Source organism: Sciurus vulgaris, assembly GCF_902686455.1.
Source record: "Sciurus vulgaris genome assembly, chromosome: 5".
Taxonomy (NCBI): domain Eukaryota; kingdom Metazoa; phylum Chordata; class Mammalia; order Rodentia; family Sciuridae; genus Sciurus; species Sciurus vulgaris.
In genome coordinates, this window is record NC_136465.1 from 100,008,630 (window position 1) to 100,027,262 (window position 18,633).

Consider the following 18,633-nt stretch of genomic DNA (forward strand, 5'->3'; position numbering starts at 1 on the left):
TTTTGGAGTACCAGAAAGTTGGTGTGGATAGAGTGTTGGGATTGGGTATAGGGGTGTATTAGTCTAAGCCTTGCCTCGAGGGCAGGACTTAGTCCTGCAGGAGTGGAGAGGGCTGGCTGAGAGCTGTAAGCTGGCAAGCCACATGGTTTATGCATTCTGGAGAGGTGACTTTGACAGTACGCAGAGGAAGAGCTGGGGCTGCAAGTACAGGAGCCTTGGCAGTTTCACAAGGAGCAGATGGTACAGGAGACAGACGATGTGTCCTTTGAGTTAAGGCAGTGGCTCAAGGATGGAGAAGAAAGAAGGCACTGAGAAATTGCTACGAGTAGACCCATTAGACTTAGTGATTAATTGGATGTGTGGCTGGGGGTGGGAGAGTGGGAAGTGGCGAGCAGCTCTGAAGTTCCAGCTTGGATGGGCGACTAGATGATGCATCAGTAGTTAACACTGGGGCGCTGTGGGAGAGGCAGATCCAGTCCCTTGGATGACTCAGAAACTGCATTTAATTTCTCATCACATGTCTAACTGGTTTAAATTTATGTTTGAAATTTGTATTTTTTTATATTTTGAAAACAAATGCCACATTAAGTCCAATACAATATTCTTAGTATGACAAATGGTTTGAATCCCTTTTGCCAAAAAAAGTGTGACAGTAAAAGATTTAAAGACATAGGGTAATGATGTCTGTCTCATTCCTCCATTTTTCATACCCCGCCTCCCTCCCATTTCCTTCTACCGTAGAAACGAAAAGATGGAACCCATTTGTGTACAATGAATCAAAATGCAGTCTGTAAAAATAAAAAAGTAATTAAAAAAAAAAAAGATTTAAAGACAAACTCCTACTTGTTTAAAATGGTTTCCTATCAACAGGTGGCTAAATCCTTGCTGTGAAGTGAAAGCAGAAAATAAAACAGGGTTTATCAGAATTCATAGTATAACTTGGAAAAGCATATATATATATATATATATATATAAGAATATATACATACATACTTTTTTTTTCATGGAAAAAGGTCTAAACTCTTGTCTGGTGAGTTAACAAGTTATATATATTTCAACTGTAGGATACTGAAGCAGCGTGAATGTTGAGGCAAGAAATGACTACAAGATATTTGATCTTTTGAGTGAAACGAGAAAGTATTGCAGTATTAGGCTCCTTGAAGACACTTCTTGTCTGCTGCTTTCCCCTGGCTCTGTTTCTCTTCTCTGAACTCCTGAAGCACCTCTGATGGATTTTTTCTGTCCTCAACATACTGGTGACTCTTGAACAACACAGGTTTGAATTGTGCAGACCTTATGCAGATTTTTTTTCCAAGACCTGCAATCATTTGAAAAACCTTGTAGTCAAACCACATAGCCTAGAAATGTTGAAAGAATTAAGAAAAAACTTGGTATGTCACAAATGCATAAAATATATGTAGGCAACAGTCTATTTTATCATTTACTACCATAAATTATGCACAAGTCTATTCTAAAATGTTAGAATCTGGCATAAATTGTTCACTCAAACTCACGCCATACTGGGTGCCATCGGTCGTCAAGAGAAATATAAACAAATTAAAAGATGCAGTATTAAATCATAGCTGCATAAAATTAACTGTGGTACACATTGTATTATTGTAATAATTTCATAGCCACCTCCTGTTGTTTTTGCAGTTAGTCCAAGTGTTGCCAAGTATCCGCTTGAAACTCAAGTGACACTAATCATCTCCACGTGAGCAGTTTGTCTCTCCAGTAAATTGCATATCGTAACAAAAAGTGATTGCTTGCAGTTCTTATGTATTTTCCACCATATGTAGTACATACTCAAAATGTATTAGTCAACTGCTTATTGGTAAGACTTCTGGTCAGCAGCAGGCTATTAGTGGTTAAGTTTTGGGGGATCAAAAGTTATATGTGGATTTTCCACTGCATGGACAACTTCATTCAAGGGTCAACTGTATTTGAAATTGGCTATTACCTTGTCTCTCTCCCTAGCTAGATTGAATTCCTGAGGCAAGGAACTGTCTTACTTATATCCTCTTATGTTCCAGCTTTTGGCTTGGCATGGAATCCATACTAATCATCCTAACACTTAGATTGTTGAATTGAACTAAGGCTGAAGGGAAAAAAAAACATAAGGTAAAGGAGCTGATTCAAACTGCCAGCGATAGCTGTTTGTTACCATTTCAGTAATTGGGGATAGGAGATGTCCCACAACATGGGACTTGAACAGCAATCACCTGTGGCCTAGTGTCTCTGCTCTAAGAAGGGCCCTCTGCCAACACAGTTCTGCAAATCCCTGAAGGGTCTTGGCTGCTTTTTTAAAAATTAAAAAAAATTTTTTGAGACAGGGTCTCACTGAGGTGCAGAGGCTAGCCTTGAACTTGTGATCCACTATGCACTGCTGGGTCTTATCTCTTCTCACCCAGCTCTCCCTGGTTGGTTCGGGTACTGTTGGAGGTCATGGTTTTTTTTCTTAATTATATTTGTGCTTCCAGGTGTTTGCACAAAGTCCAGGAACTAAAAGTTGCTAGATAAAGCACCTAATTGAAGAAATGAGAAAAATGCGTCTTTTCAAGACTTCTTCAAAGTGTTTGAGAATCTCTAAGAATTTGAAAGATATCATTGACAGTAGGCCCAGGGAGTTAGCAGCAAATTCTTTTGGAATAAACCCAAGTCTTTTAAAATACATATTCGTTTGTTTTTTCTACCTGTCCCTACTGTTCGTTTGAGATTATCTGTACTGAGGTTCAGCATTCCAGTGTGGTGCACTTCATATAACTTCATTTCCGTCTCTCCTGACTTAAGTAATGATTAACTTCTTGCCTCCTTTTAACAGGGGGTAAAGGAGAGAGAAGAAGACAGAAACAGAATTTTTAAGATAAATATGAATACTCGTGTCTTTTACTTTTTTAAAATTTGTTTTTATTTTATTTTTTGCAGTGCTGGAGATTGAACCCAGGCCTTGTGCTTGCAAGGCAAGCACTCTACCACCTGAGCTACATCCCCAGCCCTGTGTCTTTTAAATATGAAAATGATCAGGGATGGCTAAGGGCCAGAATCCTGTAGAGGAAGTTCCAATGAATTGAAAATTGGTTTTGAATAAAATGCCCCCTTTAAAAAAGCAAGTAAATGGAACTCTTAATGTATGAGATAATCATATTGAAGAAGTGGCTTAGCCCAATCTTCAACTAGTAACTTGATTTTATTGTTTTGATTTTCATTTATTTATTTATTTTTTTTGCAGTACTGGGGGTCAATGACCTCATACGTAATAGGCGTACACTCTACCACTGAGCTACATCCCCAGCCCAGTAACTTGATTTTAGTAAATAACTGACTGTTCATCCAAATTAGTGCATGAGGTAATAACTAAAATTGCCAAAAGCAGAACTTAAAGTACTCTCAGAAACCAGTAGAAAAATAACAATAGCAAGCAGTAAAAAAATAAAAGCCCTTTGAAAAGTTATAGGTTGGAATTATACAGCAAAGAAACTAATTTTCCACCTTCAAGCTTGTGATTTATATATGATCAGCATTTCCTCTTTGCACTGAGTTCTATGATCCTTTAAACACGATCTTGGTTAATAGAAACAATGATGAAATGGACACAGGTTATCAATTCTGAAAATACATGCTTACATTGATGCATCTGATGAACTGCGAAGTGTGTAAATTAAAAAGTGATCTCCTAGCACAAACTTTTATATTTAAAGCAGAATGAGGTTCGTGAGGATAAAAGCTTTATTTCAAACCCCAGGGTACCTATTAGGTGGTTTATATGTAAATGACAAAAGCAAAAATAGTTTTCTAGTAAAATGCTTCTGACCTATGAAAGTGCCAAAAGTATAATTCATTGCTCAAATGAGGAAAGGAGTAGGAAACTTAGTGCTTTGATTTAAAATACTAATTTTGTCTAATGCTTACATTTCTGTGACCTAATACTGGAGATATTGTTGCATAGTACCATAGTAGATTTGGAAATGGTAATTATTTCAGTTGGGCAAATTCATATCTAATATGTTTTTGGCAAGTACCAAAAAAGTTCAAGAGAAATATGTTTTGCCCAAAGAGGTAAAAAACAAACCAAACCCAGAAAACATTAGCATTCCTAATATTTATGGACTTATTTTAGCATCTGCATTCCGTCCACTTGTCAAATGTATCCAGTATATCTGGTACTTATGAGGACCTCTGGTTTTTTGTGGACAGCGCAGTCTCTCATGTGACCTTTCTGTCTGTGGCATTTTAAACAAGGCTGGTTAGGTAGACTGAGATTACATTACCTTAGACAGTGGGATTTTGGCAGTTCTTGGTAACAGGTGACCATAAACATCATAGGTTCTATACTGGCATAGTACTTAAATGAGTATCAGATTAAAGATACTGCATCTTTTTCTTTTGCAGGAAAACAAATGTTGTTCATTTGTTACCCTTTCATGTGAAGGTAAATATATGTCCATAGCTTTTTAGTAGATTCTTACCTAGTGGATATGTTTGAAAAAAAAAAAAAAAAGAACACAGTTTGTCCCTTTTGGTTAAAGGTGAAATTTAAATGAGAAAGTACCTGCAATCTGGAGCAGGGGAAAAGTGCACTACAGACAAAACATTTTTTAAATGACTCTTTTGAAATGATTCCATTATTGTGTAATCTTATCACTAACAGTGAGTTAAGCATATCTTTTTTTTTAATTTCTGCACATACACTCAAGAATTCTTTTAAACATTGTTTAAAAATCTTTGAAAGAGTTTTAGCAGGTTTTTAAACCAACCTTAAAACAAACAAACAAACAAGAACCACTTTCCAAGTTACCTAAAAAAAAAAAAGAAACAAAAAACAAGAACCACTTTCCAAGATATCAGGGCAGATGAAAATTTGTTGGAAGAATTTCAAAGAAATCCTTTGTATAATTAGTTAGACAGGCTAGTAAAATCTATGTTTTAGTAAGCACAGCCAATGATGTACTTCTTTCCTTAGAGCAATTAATCTTTCTCAGTTCGGGCCTCACTGATGTCAACTATAGAAGTAAACTGATTAGACCCAATATTTCAGACTGCTATATTATGAAATATTTAAACAAAAAAATTTAAAAAGAAGCAAATTTAATCATGTGTTCCCAGAAAAGTTGTATTTTGCCTTTACATCATCTGACTTTAAGTTTTATATATTTTTTACACTATGTGTATTAGTACAACAATACTTGTATTTAACTCATGCATACACTCACATATAGAACACAATTGCTAGGAGTACTTAGATTTTATATATAAAGGTATACACCTTCAAAAGTTTGGAGAACATTGTTCTAGAAATCCTTCCTGACTTCCTTTGTGCATTAACAGCAGTGACAAGGCCCCAGCCAAGCTTGTCAACCCCCATTTTACTTGCCTTCTCTCCATTTAGCTCCTGGAGAAGGAACCATTTGATGAGATTGTATATAGTGTTAGACACAATGCACACAGGGCCTTGAATGAAAAGGATAGATACCATCCATGCTCTACAGAAGCTTTGAATATAGTGGGGAAAACAAATGCTAATAAAGGACCTTGTAAGATTAGTTAATTCCGATTTTAAATAAATGTTCAAAGGAAACCCACAGGAGATGGTGAAACAGTCTCACATGTAAAGACCTTAAAACCCTGGGAATTGAGGAAGATAAAGTGTGGCTGAAGGAAATAGGAATTGAGGAAAATAATGAATAGAACTTTATGACAGATTCTCAAATGCCAAGTGATGTGTCACATATACTGAGTTCCATGTAAATGAATTAAAACAAACATTTTAGAAGGAATTTCAATTTTTTTTAACATTTAAAAAAAATCATTTTCCAGTTTGCCTATACATAGGTAACTCTAATTTCTATTTTTAAACCTGAGTCTCCTCTGTTTTTTCACTTGCCTATATAGTGAATGCATTTGTCCTTGCTGTCCCAGGTAGATGATAAAGATAAGCCATACTCCATGAGCCATAACTGCTTACTAATTATAAGATTATTTATCTCAAGTTACACTAGTGATTAATGTGTAAACCTACGTGTTGTGTCTTAAGGGCTCTATGAATGTTTTTTAATCCTTTGCCTAGTACTGAAAATCTGTTTCAGTTTTAGCAGTATTGCTAAAGTTGACAATATGTAGGTTGCCACTATAATAATTAGAAAATTTCAGGCAAGGAAATACATATTTTATTTAATACTAGTTTATCAGTTAAGGCCTGGATGATATAAGTGGCCCCCCAACCCCTCTGAATTGGTTTCCTTTATAACCTTGACCTTATTTACCACCACAAAGATAGTAACTTGGGAAATGTTATCTGAAGTGTTACTGAAATCTAGGATCTACTAATATTCTTTCTTTGGAATTGTCTTCATTAAAAAAAAATTTTTTTTTAGTTGTAGATGGACCTTTATTTTATTTAATTATTTTACATGTGGTGCTGAGGATCAAACCCAGTACCTCATACCACTGAGCTACAACCCCAGCCCTGTCTTCATTATTTAATGTACTTCCGAAGTTGCATCAAAGAAAGGAAGTTGCACGTTGAAATGTATCATCTGTCAAGTGGGGTTAAGAAAATAAGCAAAGTATTGATTGTATTTCAGGTGTCTTTTCCACATTCTAATTTTAGCCTTTGAGAATATTGGGGCCAATACAAGAGGTCTGAGTAGCTGCCGTTACCCCAGAAAACTCCATTTTAGTCTCTTGGGAAAAGGGAGACAATAATTAAAACAAATTAAGATCAGGCAGCTGATCAAAAAATAGGGAAATGAAAACTCCCCCTTTTATGTCCCAAGATAGTAGCAAATAACTGGCTGTACATTATCCTTTGTCTGACCTGCCAAGGGCAGAGCTTACATTTTATTTTTTTCTTAAAACCTCAGAGGAGCCTTTTCTGGAAGCTGCATAGTTATTTCAAAGTTGGAAAAAATAATAGTTAGGTTCCTGTGGAAATTTATGAAAAGAAAACATTTTTCTTGACTTCTTTCTTGAAACCTCAGCTGACTGATAGAGGGAAAATGGCTTGGGAACATATTTGCAAAGCAAAGTGGCAAAAGATGAGAGTGGATAGGTGAGCAGGGGCAGAGCCAGCAGGCCCCGCATGGAGTTTTTATTTCATTTTAAGCGCGGTAAAGCAGCCACTGAGGTTGTCAACTGGGGACTGATGGACACTTCCGGAAGCTGCAGTGAAGTTTGCAGATCTGCCACTGGTCACCTCAGTACAAAGCCTAAAATAATACTTTTTCCCTTCATTGATTGCTATGCAAAATCCCACTTATCCTTCAAGATAAACCTCAACCCTCCCTTCTTCTTTGGAGAGGTACTTGTCCAGACATTGGGATTGAGAGGAAGTCGGAAAGGGAGGTTGTAACTGGAAATGGACATTTTGGAGTTTTCTGCATAGTGGAGTGAGCTACAGCCCTGCATGGGCCAGTTGTCAGGGATTGTGAGGAGAGAATGCAAAGGAATAATATGGGCCATGGAAGGTCTATGATCAGGAGTTGGCTAAGCACAAACAAGCAAGTTAGGAGAAGCTGGCTGAGATTGGGAAGCATAAATATATGGTGGGAAATGTTCTAGTTACAATAGTTTTTTATTATGATGAAATTTATAGAACAAAATTTTACTTTTTAGCATTTTCAAATGGAATTCCGTAGCTTTAAATACATTCATACTGTTGTAGAACTGTTACCATCATCTGTCTCCAGAACTTTTTCAGCTTCCCAAGCTGAAGCTCTGTATTCATTAAATAGATAGTTTTGTTGTTGTTATTGTTATTGTTGTTTCTTTTTTTTTTTTGGCTAGCAACACATAGCATCATTGTGGTGTAGGTATGGATGAAAAAGATGGGGGTCTTTTCGTCTACTCTAAGCTGCAGTAGAAAGCACATGCAGAGTGATAGTCTGTGGGCAGGTGGGTGAAGCAGAGGGACTGATATGAAGGGATGGAGCAGACCAGAGAAGTGAATGTGATTTACATCCAGAAACCCGGGCACTTTTCCAGTTTGGATCAAGTGGAATCCAAAGAAAGTTTTGTGTAAAAATATTAATAGTCATAGTTAAAGAAATGCCATTATTTATCAGACATTTTTTTCTGCTCAGAATTAAGATAACATAAATTTCCTAGGATTAATATAAAAGCAAAATTTGATAAGAGATCTGCCAGATTTGGAGAAAGTATCTGTGATATAGTAGAAAACCTTTCAAAACTCCTATAACTTAATATGAAATCAGTGGGAAAAAATTATGAGCAGAGTTCACAGAAGTTAAAAAATAACTGGTTAATAAACATTTATAATCATACAAATTTGCTAGTCAGGAAAATACAAATCTAAATAATAAGGTACGGTTTTTAAATGTAAAATTCTAAATTGTGTGTGTGTGTGTGTGTATATATATATATATATATATGTTTGTGTGTGTATGTGTGAAAACACACAAAGTTTTTAAGAATTGTTTAAAGAACAAGAATATAACATTATGCTTAAAGAGGAGGATGTGACCAGTACATTTGAAGCCCCTCTGTGTGCCTTTCTACTCTTCAAGCCTCCCACCAGAGGTATCTGCTGTCCTGAATTTTGTGTTTATTGTACTCTGCCTTGTCCCTTTGATTTTATATATGGATACATTTCTGTAAAACAATTGTATGGAATGCTTTTAAACTTTTTTTTTTAAAGTCAATTCCCCAAGTCTATATATTATCTGATTCCTTTATTTTATTTATCTATCTATTTATTTATTTATTTATTTATTTATTTATTTTTTGTGTGTGCGTGGTGCTGGGGATTGAACCCAGGACCTTGTGCATGTGAGGCACTCTACCAATTGAGCGATATCCCCAGCCCCGGAATACTTTTAAACTTCATATAACCAGAATCACAACCTGTTCTGTGACTCTGTGTTCCACATTGTAAGTTGGCCCCTGTTGAGGTGTAGCTGTACTTCACTTATTTTCACTCACTGTATTATATCACACAAATACACTATAGATTTATTCATTTTTTGTTTTCACATATTAAATTGGCAAATACTTTTAAAAACAAATCAATAAATGGGATGGATTCAAACTAAAAATCTTCTCAGCAAAGGAAACAATCAACATGAAGAAAGAGCCTATAAATTGGGAGAAAATCTTTACCACATGCACCTCAGATAGAGCGTTCATCTCTAGGATGTATGAATAACTCAAAAAACTCAACACTAAAAAAACCAAATAACCCAATCAATAAATAGGCTAAGGAACTGAGCAGACACTTCACCGAAGAGGAAAGACAATCAATCACCAACTATATGAAAAATGTTCACCATCGCTAGCAATTAGAGAAATGCAAATCAAAACTAAGATTTCATCTCGCTCCAGTCAGAATGGCAATTATCAAGAATACAAACAACAATAAATGTTGGTGAAGATGTGGGGAAAAAGGTAAACTCATACATTGCTGGTGGGACTGTAAATTGGTGCAACCATTATGGAAAACAGTGTGGAGATTCCTCAGAAAACTTGGAATGGAACCACCATTTGACCCAGCTATCTCACTCCTCAGTTTATACCCAAAGGATTTAAAATCAGCATAATACAATGACACAGCCTCATCAATGATTATAGCAGTTCAATTCACAATAGCCAAACTATGGAACCTAACCTAGATGCCTTTCAATAGGTGGATGAATAAAGAAAATGTAATGTGTGTACACACACACACACACAGACGCACACAGGAATATTACTCAGCCTTAAAGAAAAATTAAATTAGGGCATTTGCAGGTAAATGGATGGAGCTGGGAATATCATACTAAGTGAAGTAAGCCAATCCCCCAAAACTAAAGGCTGAATGTGTTCTCTAATATGTGGATGCTAATTCACAATAAGAGGGAGGACTAGGGAAAAATAGAGGTACTTTGGATTAGGAAGAGGGGAGTGAAGGGAGGGAAAGGGGGTATGGAGGTAGGAAGGCTAGTGGAATGAATTGGACATTATTACCCTACATACATATGTGATTACATGACTAGTATGATTCTTTATCATGCACAACCAGAAGAATGAGAAGTTATACTCCATTTATGTATGATGTGTCAAAATGCATTCTACTGTCATGTATAACTAATTAGAACAAATTTTTAAAATGAAAAAAAAAAAAAGAGTGAAGGGAAGAAAGAATTTAGTATCATTCCCTGGGAGGTAAAGTTTTTAGTGAGTTATCAAAATGTAAAATTTATGTACCATTGAGATATCATGTCTACTTGTAGTAATCTCTCCACAGAAGTACTTGTAAAAGTACAGGGAAATATTTACCAGAATTATCTCTTTTTTTAAAAAATGAAAGAGTAGAAATTACAGTTGCTGGTTTACTTAAATGAATTGCTGATATAGTCAAACTATGGAGCGTTATGCAGTATTTAGTGTTGAACCGAACTTTACAGGTGCAGGGAAGTGTTATTCCCTGGAGCTCTGACTAGCGGCAGGGAGCCAGAGCTGTGGGCCCCTTTGCAGTCCTGCTGCCTCTTGGCCAAGGGCAGCACACATATGAGAGGTGGATAGACCCCATGGGAAAATGCTGAAAAAGAGGAAATGACATCCAATTGAGTGATGTGGACAGACTGTAAATTGGAGTTTGAAGATCAATTCCCTAATTTAGGCCAGGAGACAGTTTTATTCTCTGGGATTTTACATCTATATAGATGTTTTTGAAAATTTGTTCTTTTAATGAGATGCAGTTTCATGATGTTGCCCAGGCTGGCCTCAAGCACCTGGGCTCAAGTGACCCTTTGCCTTAGCCTCCCAAGGAGTGCACACCTGGCAGGATCATGTTTTTTTGCTTGTAATGGGAATTGAATCCAAGGGTGCTTAACCATTGAGCCACATCCCCCCAACCCTTTTTATTTTTTGAGACAGGGTCTTGCTAAGTTGCTTAGGGCCTCTCTCTCTCTCTCTCTCTCTCTCTCTCTCTCTCTCTCTCTATATATATATATATATATATATATATATATATACATACATATATATATACACACACATATATACTTTTTTTATATATCTCTATCTATATATATAGATAGATAGATATACTTTTTTTTTTTTTTTTTGGTGCCTGGGATTGAACCCAGGGCCTTGTGCATGTGAGGCAGGCATTCTACCAACTGAGCTATATCCCTAGCCCTATATATATTTTTTTAATTGGAAGAAAATTATTAAGGTCAGATGGCTTTACAGTCGAAAGGTTTCTTCTGAGCAGTTTTTCAAAAATATGGTCATGCATCACTAATGACAGGGACCAGGGACTCATTCTGAGAAATGCATCATTAGGCAGTTTTGTTGTACGAACATCATAGAACATGCACAAGCCTACGTGGTGTAGTTCAACCACTTGTCAGGGCCTAGGGGTACTCTACCACTGAGCTACACCCCCAGCCCTCTTTTATTTTGAGACAGGGTTTTGCTAAGTTACCCAGTCTGGCCTCGAACTTGCAGTCCTCTGCCTTACCCTCCCATGTAGCTGGGATTACAGGCATGTACCACCACATCTGGCTTTCAACACAGCCTTGAGATGCAATGGAGAAAGTGATAAATGCATGGGGCTACTGCCAGTGTGACATGGCATATGCTTTTATAGTAAACTTATTTAATAAGTGGAAGAAAGAGTATACTCTAAAATAATGGTGTAATATAGAAAATACATAAACCAGTTGCATAGTAATCTCTTATCAAGTATTATATACTCTATATAATTCTATGTGTTGTAGCTTTTCACAATGGCAGTGCAGGTTTGTCTATACCAGCATTACTACCAACAGTAATATGTTGTGCTACAGTGTTAGAACTGCTAGTGTCACCAGGTGATAGGAATTTTTCAGCTCCTTTATAATCTTATGAGGCTACTGTTGTATGTGCAGATTGTCATTGACCAAAATGTTATGTGTCTTACGACCGAGTACACCGTACCTCCCTATTCACGTGCCGTTAGAAAGGTGTGTAGCCTTGTCGGACTTCCAAAGTAGAAGAGTAATGAGATGGATTTAGAATGGGCAACCATTCAATATATGATCGTGGTCTCATCCATCCAGAAACATTGGTTAGGGGGTGGGGGTTGGCACTGCTTCAACAGTGCTGTGTGATTGCAGTTTTAACTGATCATGTAACTAATGAAGTAATAGAAACATTTTAAATAATTTTTTAATGAAAGAAGAGGCTCAAGGATATTAAGTTTGCTTTGAAGATCTGAAGAGCTTCAAACTAAAAATATTTAGTACAAAAATACTCAGGCAACAGGATTTACCTGGCATACATTCAAGAATTTCCAAACCTTGGTTTGGAAGGCTCAGACATGCAACGTGGAAATTATGCCTCAGTTGGTTATGGTTTTTTAAAAATGTGTCATTTCAAACCAATAAGGAAATTGTTTTACTACTAAATTGTTGTTTGATTTTATTAGATTGTTATTAGTATACTAACAAATGCAGAATGGTTAAGATTCAGATTAGATTCATTCTATGAAAATCAGAATTTCCCCCAGTTAAATGACATTGCAGAACCAATCTAAGGATTTGACTTCTTAGGTGATAAGTGAAAAATGAAGAGTCTTTCATTATCTTTTCCTACTTCCTACTTTTACTACTTCCATGTTCTTTCTGAACAAGATTAATACTAACATCCATGTAGTATAATTTTCCTTTTATTGTAAAATGTATGTTAGTAAATAGTTTATTAAAGCTAGGTTTGCTATTTTATTTTATTTTTATTTTATTTTTGGCGGTGCTGGGAATCAAACCCAGGGCTTTGTGCTTGCAAGGCAAGCACTCTACCAACTGAGCTATCTCCCCAGCCCTAGGTTTGCTATTTTAATAGATGGAAGTTTTCAATTATGTGACAGATGATGTACCAGTTAGCTTTAAATAAATATGCCAAGGCAATGTAGTCACTCATCTATTTTTTAAATTGTAGATTTATAAGCCAGGTGTGGGGTATACACCTGTACTCTCAGCAACTCAGGAGGCTGAGACAGGAGGATTGCAAGTTCAAGGCCAGCCTCAGTAACTTAGTAACTTAGTGAGGCCCTGAACAACTTAGTGAGACCCGCGTCTGAAAATAAAAAGAGCTGGGATGTTGCTCAATGGTTACACGTTCCTGGATTTATTCTATGGGGGGGGGGGGGGGATTGTAGATTTATAGGTTTTAATTCAGAAAGTATAGGTTACACACAAAACTTCTGATTTTTAGAACATTTCCATTAAAAATGGTGAACTACTAAAATAACATAGGCAGTGTTCCCTAAAAGGAAATTTAAATTCAACATAATGAAAAAATTATTATGAAATACCACGTGAATATGTGGCAGAAGTTTAAGAGTTCCTTATTCAGTGGAATTTATACAGAAATAAACATCTTGGACTGGGGTTGTGGCTCACTGATAGAGCACTTGCCTAGCATGTGTGAGGCACTGGGTTCAATCCTCAGCGCCACATAAAGGTCTATCAACATCTAAAAAATTAAAAAAAAAAAAGAAATAAACATCCCTACAGTGAGGAAAGATGGAAGGGTAGGGTGAAAGCCTGCTAAGATTTAAGAGCACAGGTATTCTGTGAAGAACTACAAGTTGGTTAGGAGGGATTTTAGGTATTTTCCAGGGCTGACATCTATAACAAATATCGTTAAGGAAATGTCTTAGCATATATTTAAAAGGACCTTTTCAATGTGCTATTATGAAATTCAACCTTCACAATTGGACTTTGTGTGGGGAGCTACTAAATTCACTTTTTTGTACTTGTCAAGTTTTTTTAAATCACAGAAAACAGACAAAAGAATAATGACCATCTCTATTTGTGAAGATGAGAAGGGCAATAGATGTACTGCACCACCTTCACCTTTGCATTCACACTAGGGAAGTCAGAACACCTGTTTCCTGACCTCTTGCTTTTTTAAAAGAATAAATTGCTTGTATTCCTTAATTTAAAACAACAACAACAACAACAACCAAGAATTCACAAACAGTAAAATGACCCTTAGCGCACACTACTGAGTGTTGATAAATGCATACAATCATACCTTTGCATTCCAAAATTTTATCCTGTCCATTAGTGATCAGTCATTGTGCATACCACCATCCATCTATTTTCTATCCCTGTAAGTCTGCCTTTTCCAGGATGTCATGCAGAATCATATCTGGGTAGCCTTTTATGTTGGCTTCTTTGGAGTGCATGCTTGAATGTCCTGAGGTCATTCCTTGCTGTTGCTCAGTGGTATGCCATTGTAGGGATGTCCTGGTTAACTAGCTGATGGACAAGTGAGTGTTTTCAGTTTTGGATGATTACAAATAAAGCTTCTGAAAACATCCATGTACAAGGTTTTTGAGCGAGGGTATTTGTTTCACCTGGCTAAGTCCCTAGAGTTGGAATTTCTGGGTCATCATGTGGTATGTGCAAGTGCATCCTTTTTTGGGGGGAGGGGTGGGTCTGAAGATTGAACCCAGGGGCACTTAACCTCCGAGCCACATCCCCAACCCTTTTTATATTTTATTTTGAGACAGGGTCTTGCTAAGTTGCTTAGGTCCTAGTTAAGTTGCTGAGGCTTGTTTTCAACTTTCGATCCTCCTGCCTCAGCCTCCTAAGCCTCTGACCAACTGTGTCTTAATTGTGTGAGAACTGCCATGACTACCTTGAGTGGCTTAGAATTTATTTCCATGTTTGTGGTAGATGCTGCATATAATTGTAGATTATCTACTTGAGGACAATGGAGTATCAATCGCAATAGTTATACTTTAATTATTTTGATGCCAGGGGTTGAGCTGAAGGCCTTGGGCATGCTATACACACATTTTCATTGCTAAATTACACTCCTGGTCCTGGATGTTTTATTTTAATTATCACTTGCTAGTTGTAAACCATGCTTTGGTTTTCTGGCTTTTATCTATAAAGAAAAGATGAATACCATTATATCTTAATTTGTTGCACAAAAGTGAATATAATTTCTCAGAGGTTGTCCTTTTATTAGTGTGAATGGCCAAGGCTTTTAACCTCTTAAACCTGGTTTTCTCTTCTTTAAAATGGTGATAAATTATTACCTGACAGTGAGAATTTAATGAAATGCTGCTTGGAAAGTGCTTAACATGCACCTGGCACAGAGTAAATGTTAGCTATAAAAAAAGGAATTTGTTTAAAAACCAAACCTGAGACTGTAATTTAAATGTTACTATCAAGGCTTAGGAACCAGACGATGGGACATTTTTGTGAGAGAAGCCTTCTGGTTTTTACATTACTAAAATGCGCCAAGACTGCGTGGTCTTGGAGTCAAATCTAAACAGTTTTCCTTCTACAGCGAAATTTAAACACATACTGGTAAAGTTTGTGAAGGAACTAAAAGACAATTTAGGGTTTTTTCTCTTTGAGTTCTTTCTTCTACATTCTAATTCTGTATTCTTTTATTAGATTAGTTACAAATCTTCCTCATGCTTTTTACGGAGACAATTTTCTTTTGTGTGTTTTGTTGTTTTTGCTGTGCTTGGGGTCAAGTTCATGTTTATGCCTGCTAGGTAAGTGCTCCCTATACTGAGCCATATCTCCAACCACAGGGAGCAAATTTATTAAAAATTATAATTTGTATTAAAAATGATCAGCCCACCTTTCATCATGCACAGGTACAAGCTGCTAAGAGTCGCACGTAAATGGATACCTGTGTTGAAGGAAGGGAACTGACTCTTGGAACTTGGACTTTAACTGGTCCTGGTGGGTGTGTAATTGAGCATGTGCTCTCAGTCCTTGGTGAGATTAAGCAACCTGCTCAGTGTTTCTCAAAGTGTGATTCCTGAAGTGTCAGCCCAGGCCAGCATTGTGAGTGTCACCTGGGAGCTGCCTATAATTGCAAATTCTGTGGCCCTTTAGCATACCAGTCGAATCAGACCTTGGAAAGAAGACCCAGCCAGCAATATGTGTGAACAGTTACCCAGGTACATCTATCTGTATGCACTAGACTGTGAGGTCCACCGTATCTGGACACTTGGAGGAGGGGTTTGGAGAGGTTACTTTCTCCTTTGAGGGAGATGTCTATAGCCTGTTACTTCATTGTGATTTTTATAAATATTTTAATTCTGACGTTTCCTAATTCAAGGTACTGAGAAATCTTTAATAATCAAATTTTGCGAATTATATAAAAATGAGCAATAAATATTTTACCAGTTAAATAATGTTCTGAAATAACATAAAACTCGGTTTCCTTAGGACATTGATGCATTTATTCATTCTGCAGTTTATTTACAAAAATCAATGAGCTATGCTAAAAAGGAAAGTCATACTTGGCAAAATAGCATTTGACATCATTCAAACTGAGATCCTAATATCTTAAAGCTTATGAATTGTGAATCAGTGACATCTTTGGTCCAGGGCATGGACCCAGTTAAAAGCGAAACGAACTGTTTTCATGTTAGCTTTTTTTTTTAAGGATTACTAATAGTTCAGGCATTAGTTAGTTTATAAACCATCCTATTCCCGACTGTATTTCTAGTGCAACTGAAGGTTCCATGTGCCTACCTTGTTTATTTTACTGTAATAAATAGAAATCTCTCCATCCTCATGTACTGCATCTCTTGCAAAACACAGCAGCAGCCCATCCTCTGGGGAGGTGTGGCATATTATGCATGGGCTTGTCCTTGGACAGTAAGGTCTAAGAATGTACTGAAGTCCACAGTGCACCCGCCAGAGCTCCTGGCTGATCCCGGGCAATCTCGTTACCCCAGTGCTATAAAGCCAGGAGTGACATTTTATCACATGAACTTTAACAGAGTAAAACCAAATGTTTCCTTACTAAGCCAGAGTGGACTAATTATCAGTATACATGCAGTCATGTCCACTGATCAAGGTAAGTGGTTTCATTTTCTACAGTATCTTTCTTATGTTGTTTTCAATGTGGGTCATTGTATAATAACTGCATGCTGAGGGGGCATAAAAGTGTGGCAGAGTTCAGTTTTGTTTTAAAGTTAAGAATAAGCCTCACATTGTTTTTTAACTTCAAGATTAAAATATGTACTACTGACAGTGTTTGGCTTTCCCAGGCAGCCTCCTCGGGGCTAACGCAGTACAGATTGGTTTGGTAGTAACAATGAACCAGAGAAATATAACTAATATTTGGAAAGGTTGAAAATTCAGCCAGTGAGGGAAGGAATGCAGAGAAAGAAAGCAAAAGTTCCCCTTTTGCCTGCATTTCTGGTGTGAACACAGTTAAGATGTGTTAACCAGCTACCTTTCTCTGATGTAGTATGTGGAATGTTATTCTGTTAAAACAAGTATTCCCACCACCCCAGACTTGTTTCAGCAAAGACGTTTCAGGGAGTGAATTTTCCTTATTTTTCATACTCGGTAATATTGTCTAGTTGGGCATAGATTTGTTTTTAAATATTGTTAGTAGCAATATTAATACACAGTGGTTTCCTTGAATTTTCGAGAGCTCTAATTAATGAGAAACTGAGTCTTTTACATAGAAATACAATTCCACTGTGTGGTAAAAATATCACGTGACAGGAAGTATCTGCTAAAAATATTTTTAAAAACTGAAATGGATTCATTTTGTTTAGCTATTTCCCCTTGGTTCTGTATGGATGTAGACCTCCCTGAAGATTGTCTGCATTGCTAACCAGTATGAACTGAAACTTAGGCAATCCTGATAGTTACCAAGAGTCTCTTACTTGTGGTGTGTCTCCTTCCTGCCTTTGACTTCGGGGGTGCATGCACGGGTTGTGGAAGCTCTGGGTGAGGTTGGTCATAGACCTGAGCTGAGCCCCGTCCTGCAGCTGCGTGACTCTGGCTGGCTGTGTTCCCAGGTTCTAGTAGTTGCTGAAGGTTTGAGCAGCTCATTCCATGCCTCTGCGCCTGCTTCTTCCACCACCCAGCCAGAAGCATGAATTCCTTTGCCAGGGGTTCACTGTTGTGTGAAGTTCAGGGTTCTTGTGATCTCTCCATGGCTTACCACTATATTTGAATGTGAAATTTACAAAAAGGAAAAGCAGCAGAAACGCAGCAAAACGGAAGTATTTTCTCTCTCCATCAGTGAAGTTCTCTTTTTCCTCAAATGACTTCTGTCGCTTCTCATTCCGTCTTCATTTAGGGACAACTGGAGAGAATCAACTCTCAGTTGGGGGGAGGACTGCAGTGAGGCTGGAGGAAGGCAAGCTTCAGAGGGCAGTGTGCATCCACGGAGGGAAGCTCTTGCCTCCTTTCTGCTTGAGGGGCAACACCCTGTAGAGCATGGCCACTACAACAATGCAGGCTTTATGAGTTCCTTTAAAAAGGTCTGAACTGAAAAGACAGTGATGTAGCCACTTCCTGCCCGTGTTACCGGGTAACTTTATTGCTTGTAAGTTATGCAAGAAAAATTTATGCAAATTTAATGTACGCGTTATTTGTACATTTTGTCTTTAATGACTGGAAAAAAATTTCCTTTTTTAAACTCAGGCTTGTAGGCAAACCCTTCTCACATAAAAATTTAGTAAGAGAGAGTATGACGAAAGACTCAGTAGGAGGTACCATGCAGTTCTTTTGAGGAATAGTCTTTGTTTAATATACATCTAAACCTACATTACACTTAAAGTGCAATGCAGAATTCAGATTGAAACTTACTAACTCCTCTTAGATTCCGAACAGACTTCAGAGGTCAAGGGTAGACGGGAGCTACTAG

General features: G+C 37.2%; 1 protein-coding gene across 4 annotated transcripts in view; it reads left to right on the plus strand.

The window, feature by feature from the left end:
• FGD4 (FYVE, RhoGEF and PH domain containing 4) overlaps window positions 1-18,633 on the plus strand; it is a 197,989-nt gene that overhangs the window by 91,146 nt on the left and 88,210 nt on the right. For 2 of the 4 annotated variants that reach the window (XM_079139327.1, XM_079139331.1), the window contains exon 1: window positions 15,966-16,821. The exons of the other annotated variants lie outside the window; for them this stretch is intronic. In XM_079139327.1, the coding sequence (XP_078995453.1) occupies window positions 16,536-16,821 (286 nt within the window). In that variant the 5' untranslated portion in view covers window positions 15,966-16,535. Of the gene's footprint in view, window positions 1-15,965; window positions 16,822-18,633 lie in introns of those variants that run through there. 4 annotated transcript variants of the gene reach the window in all.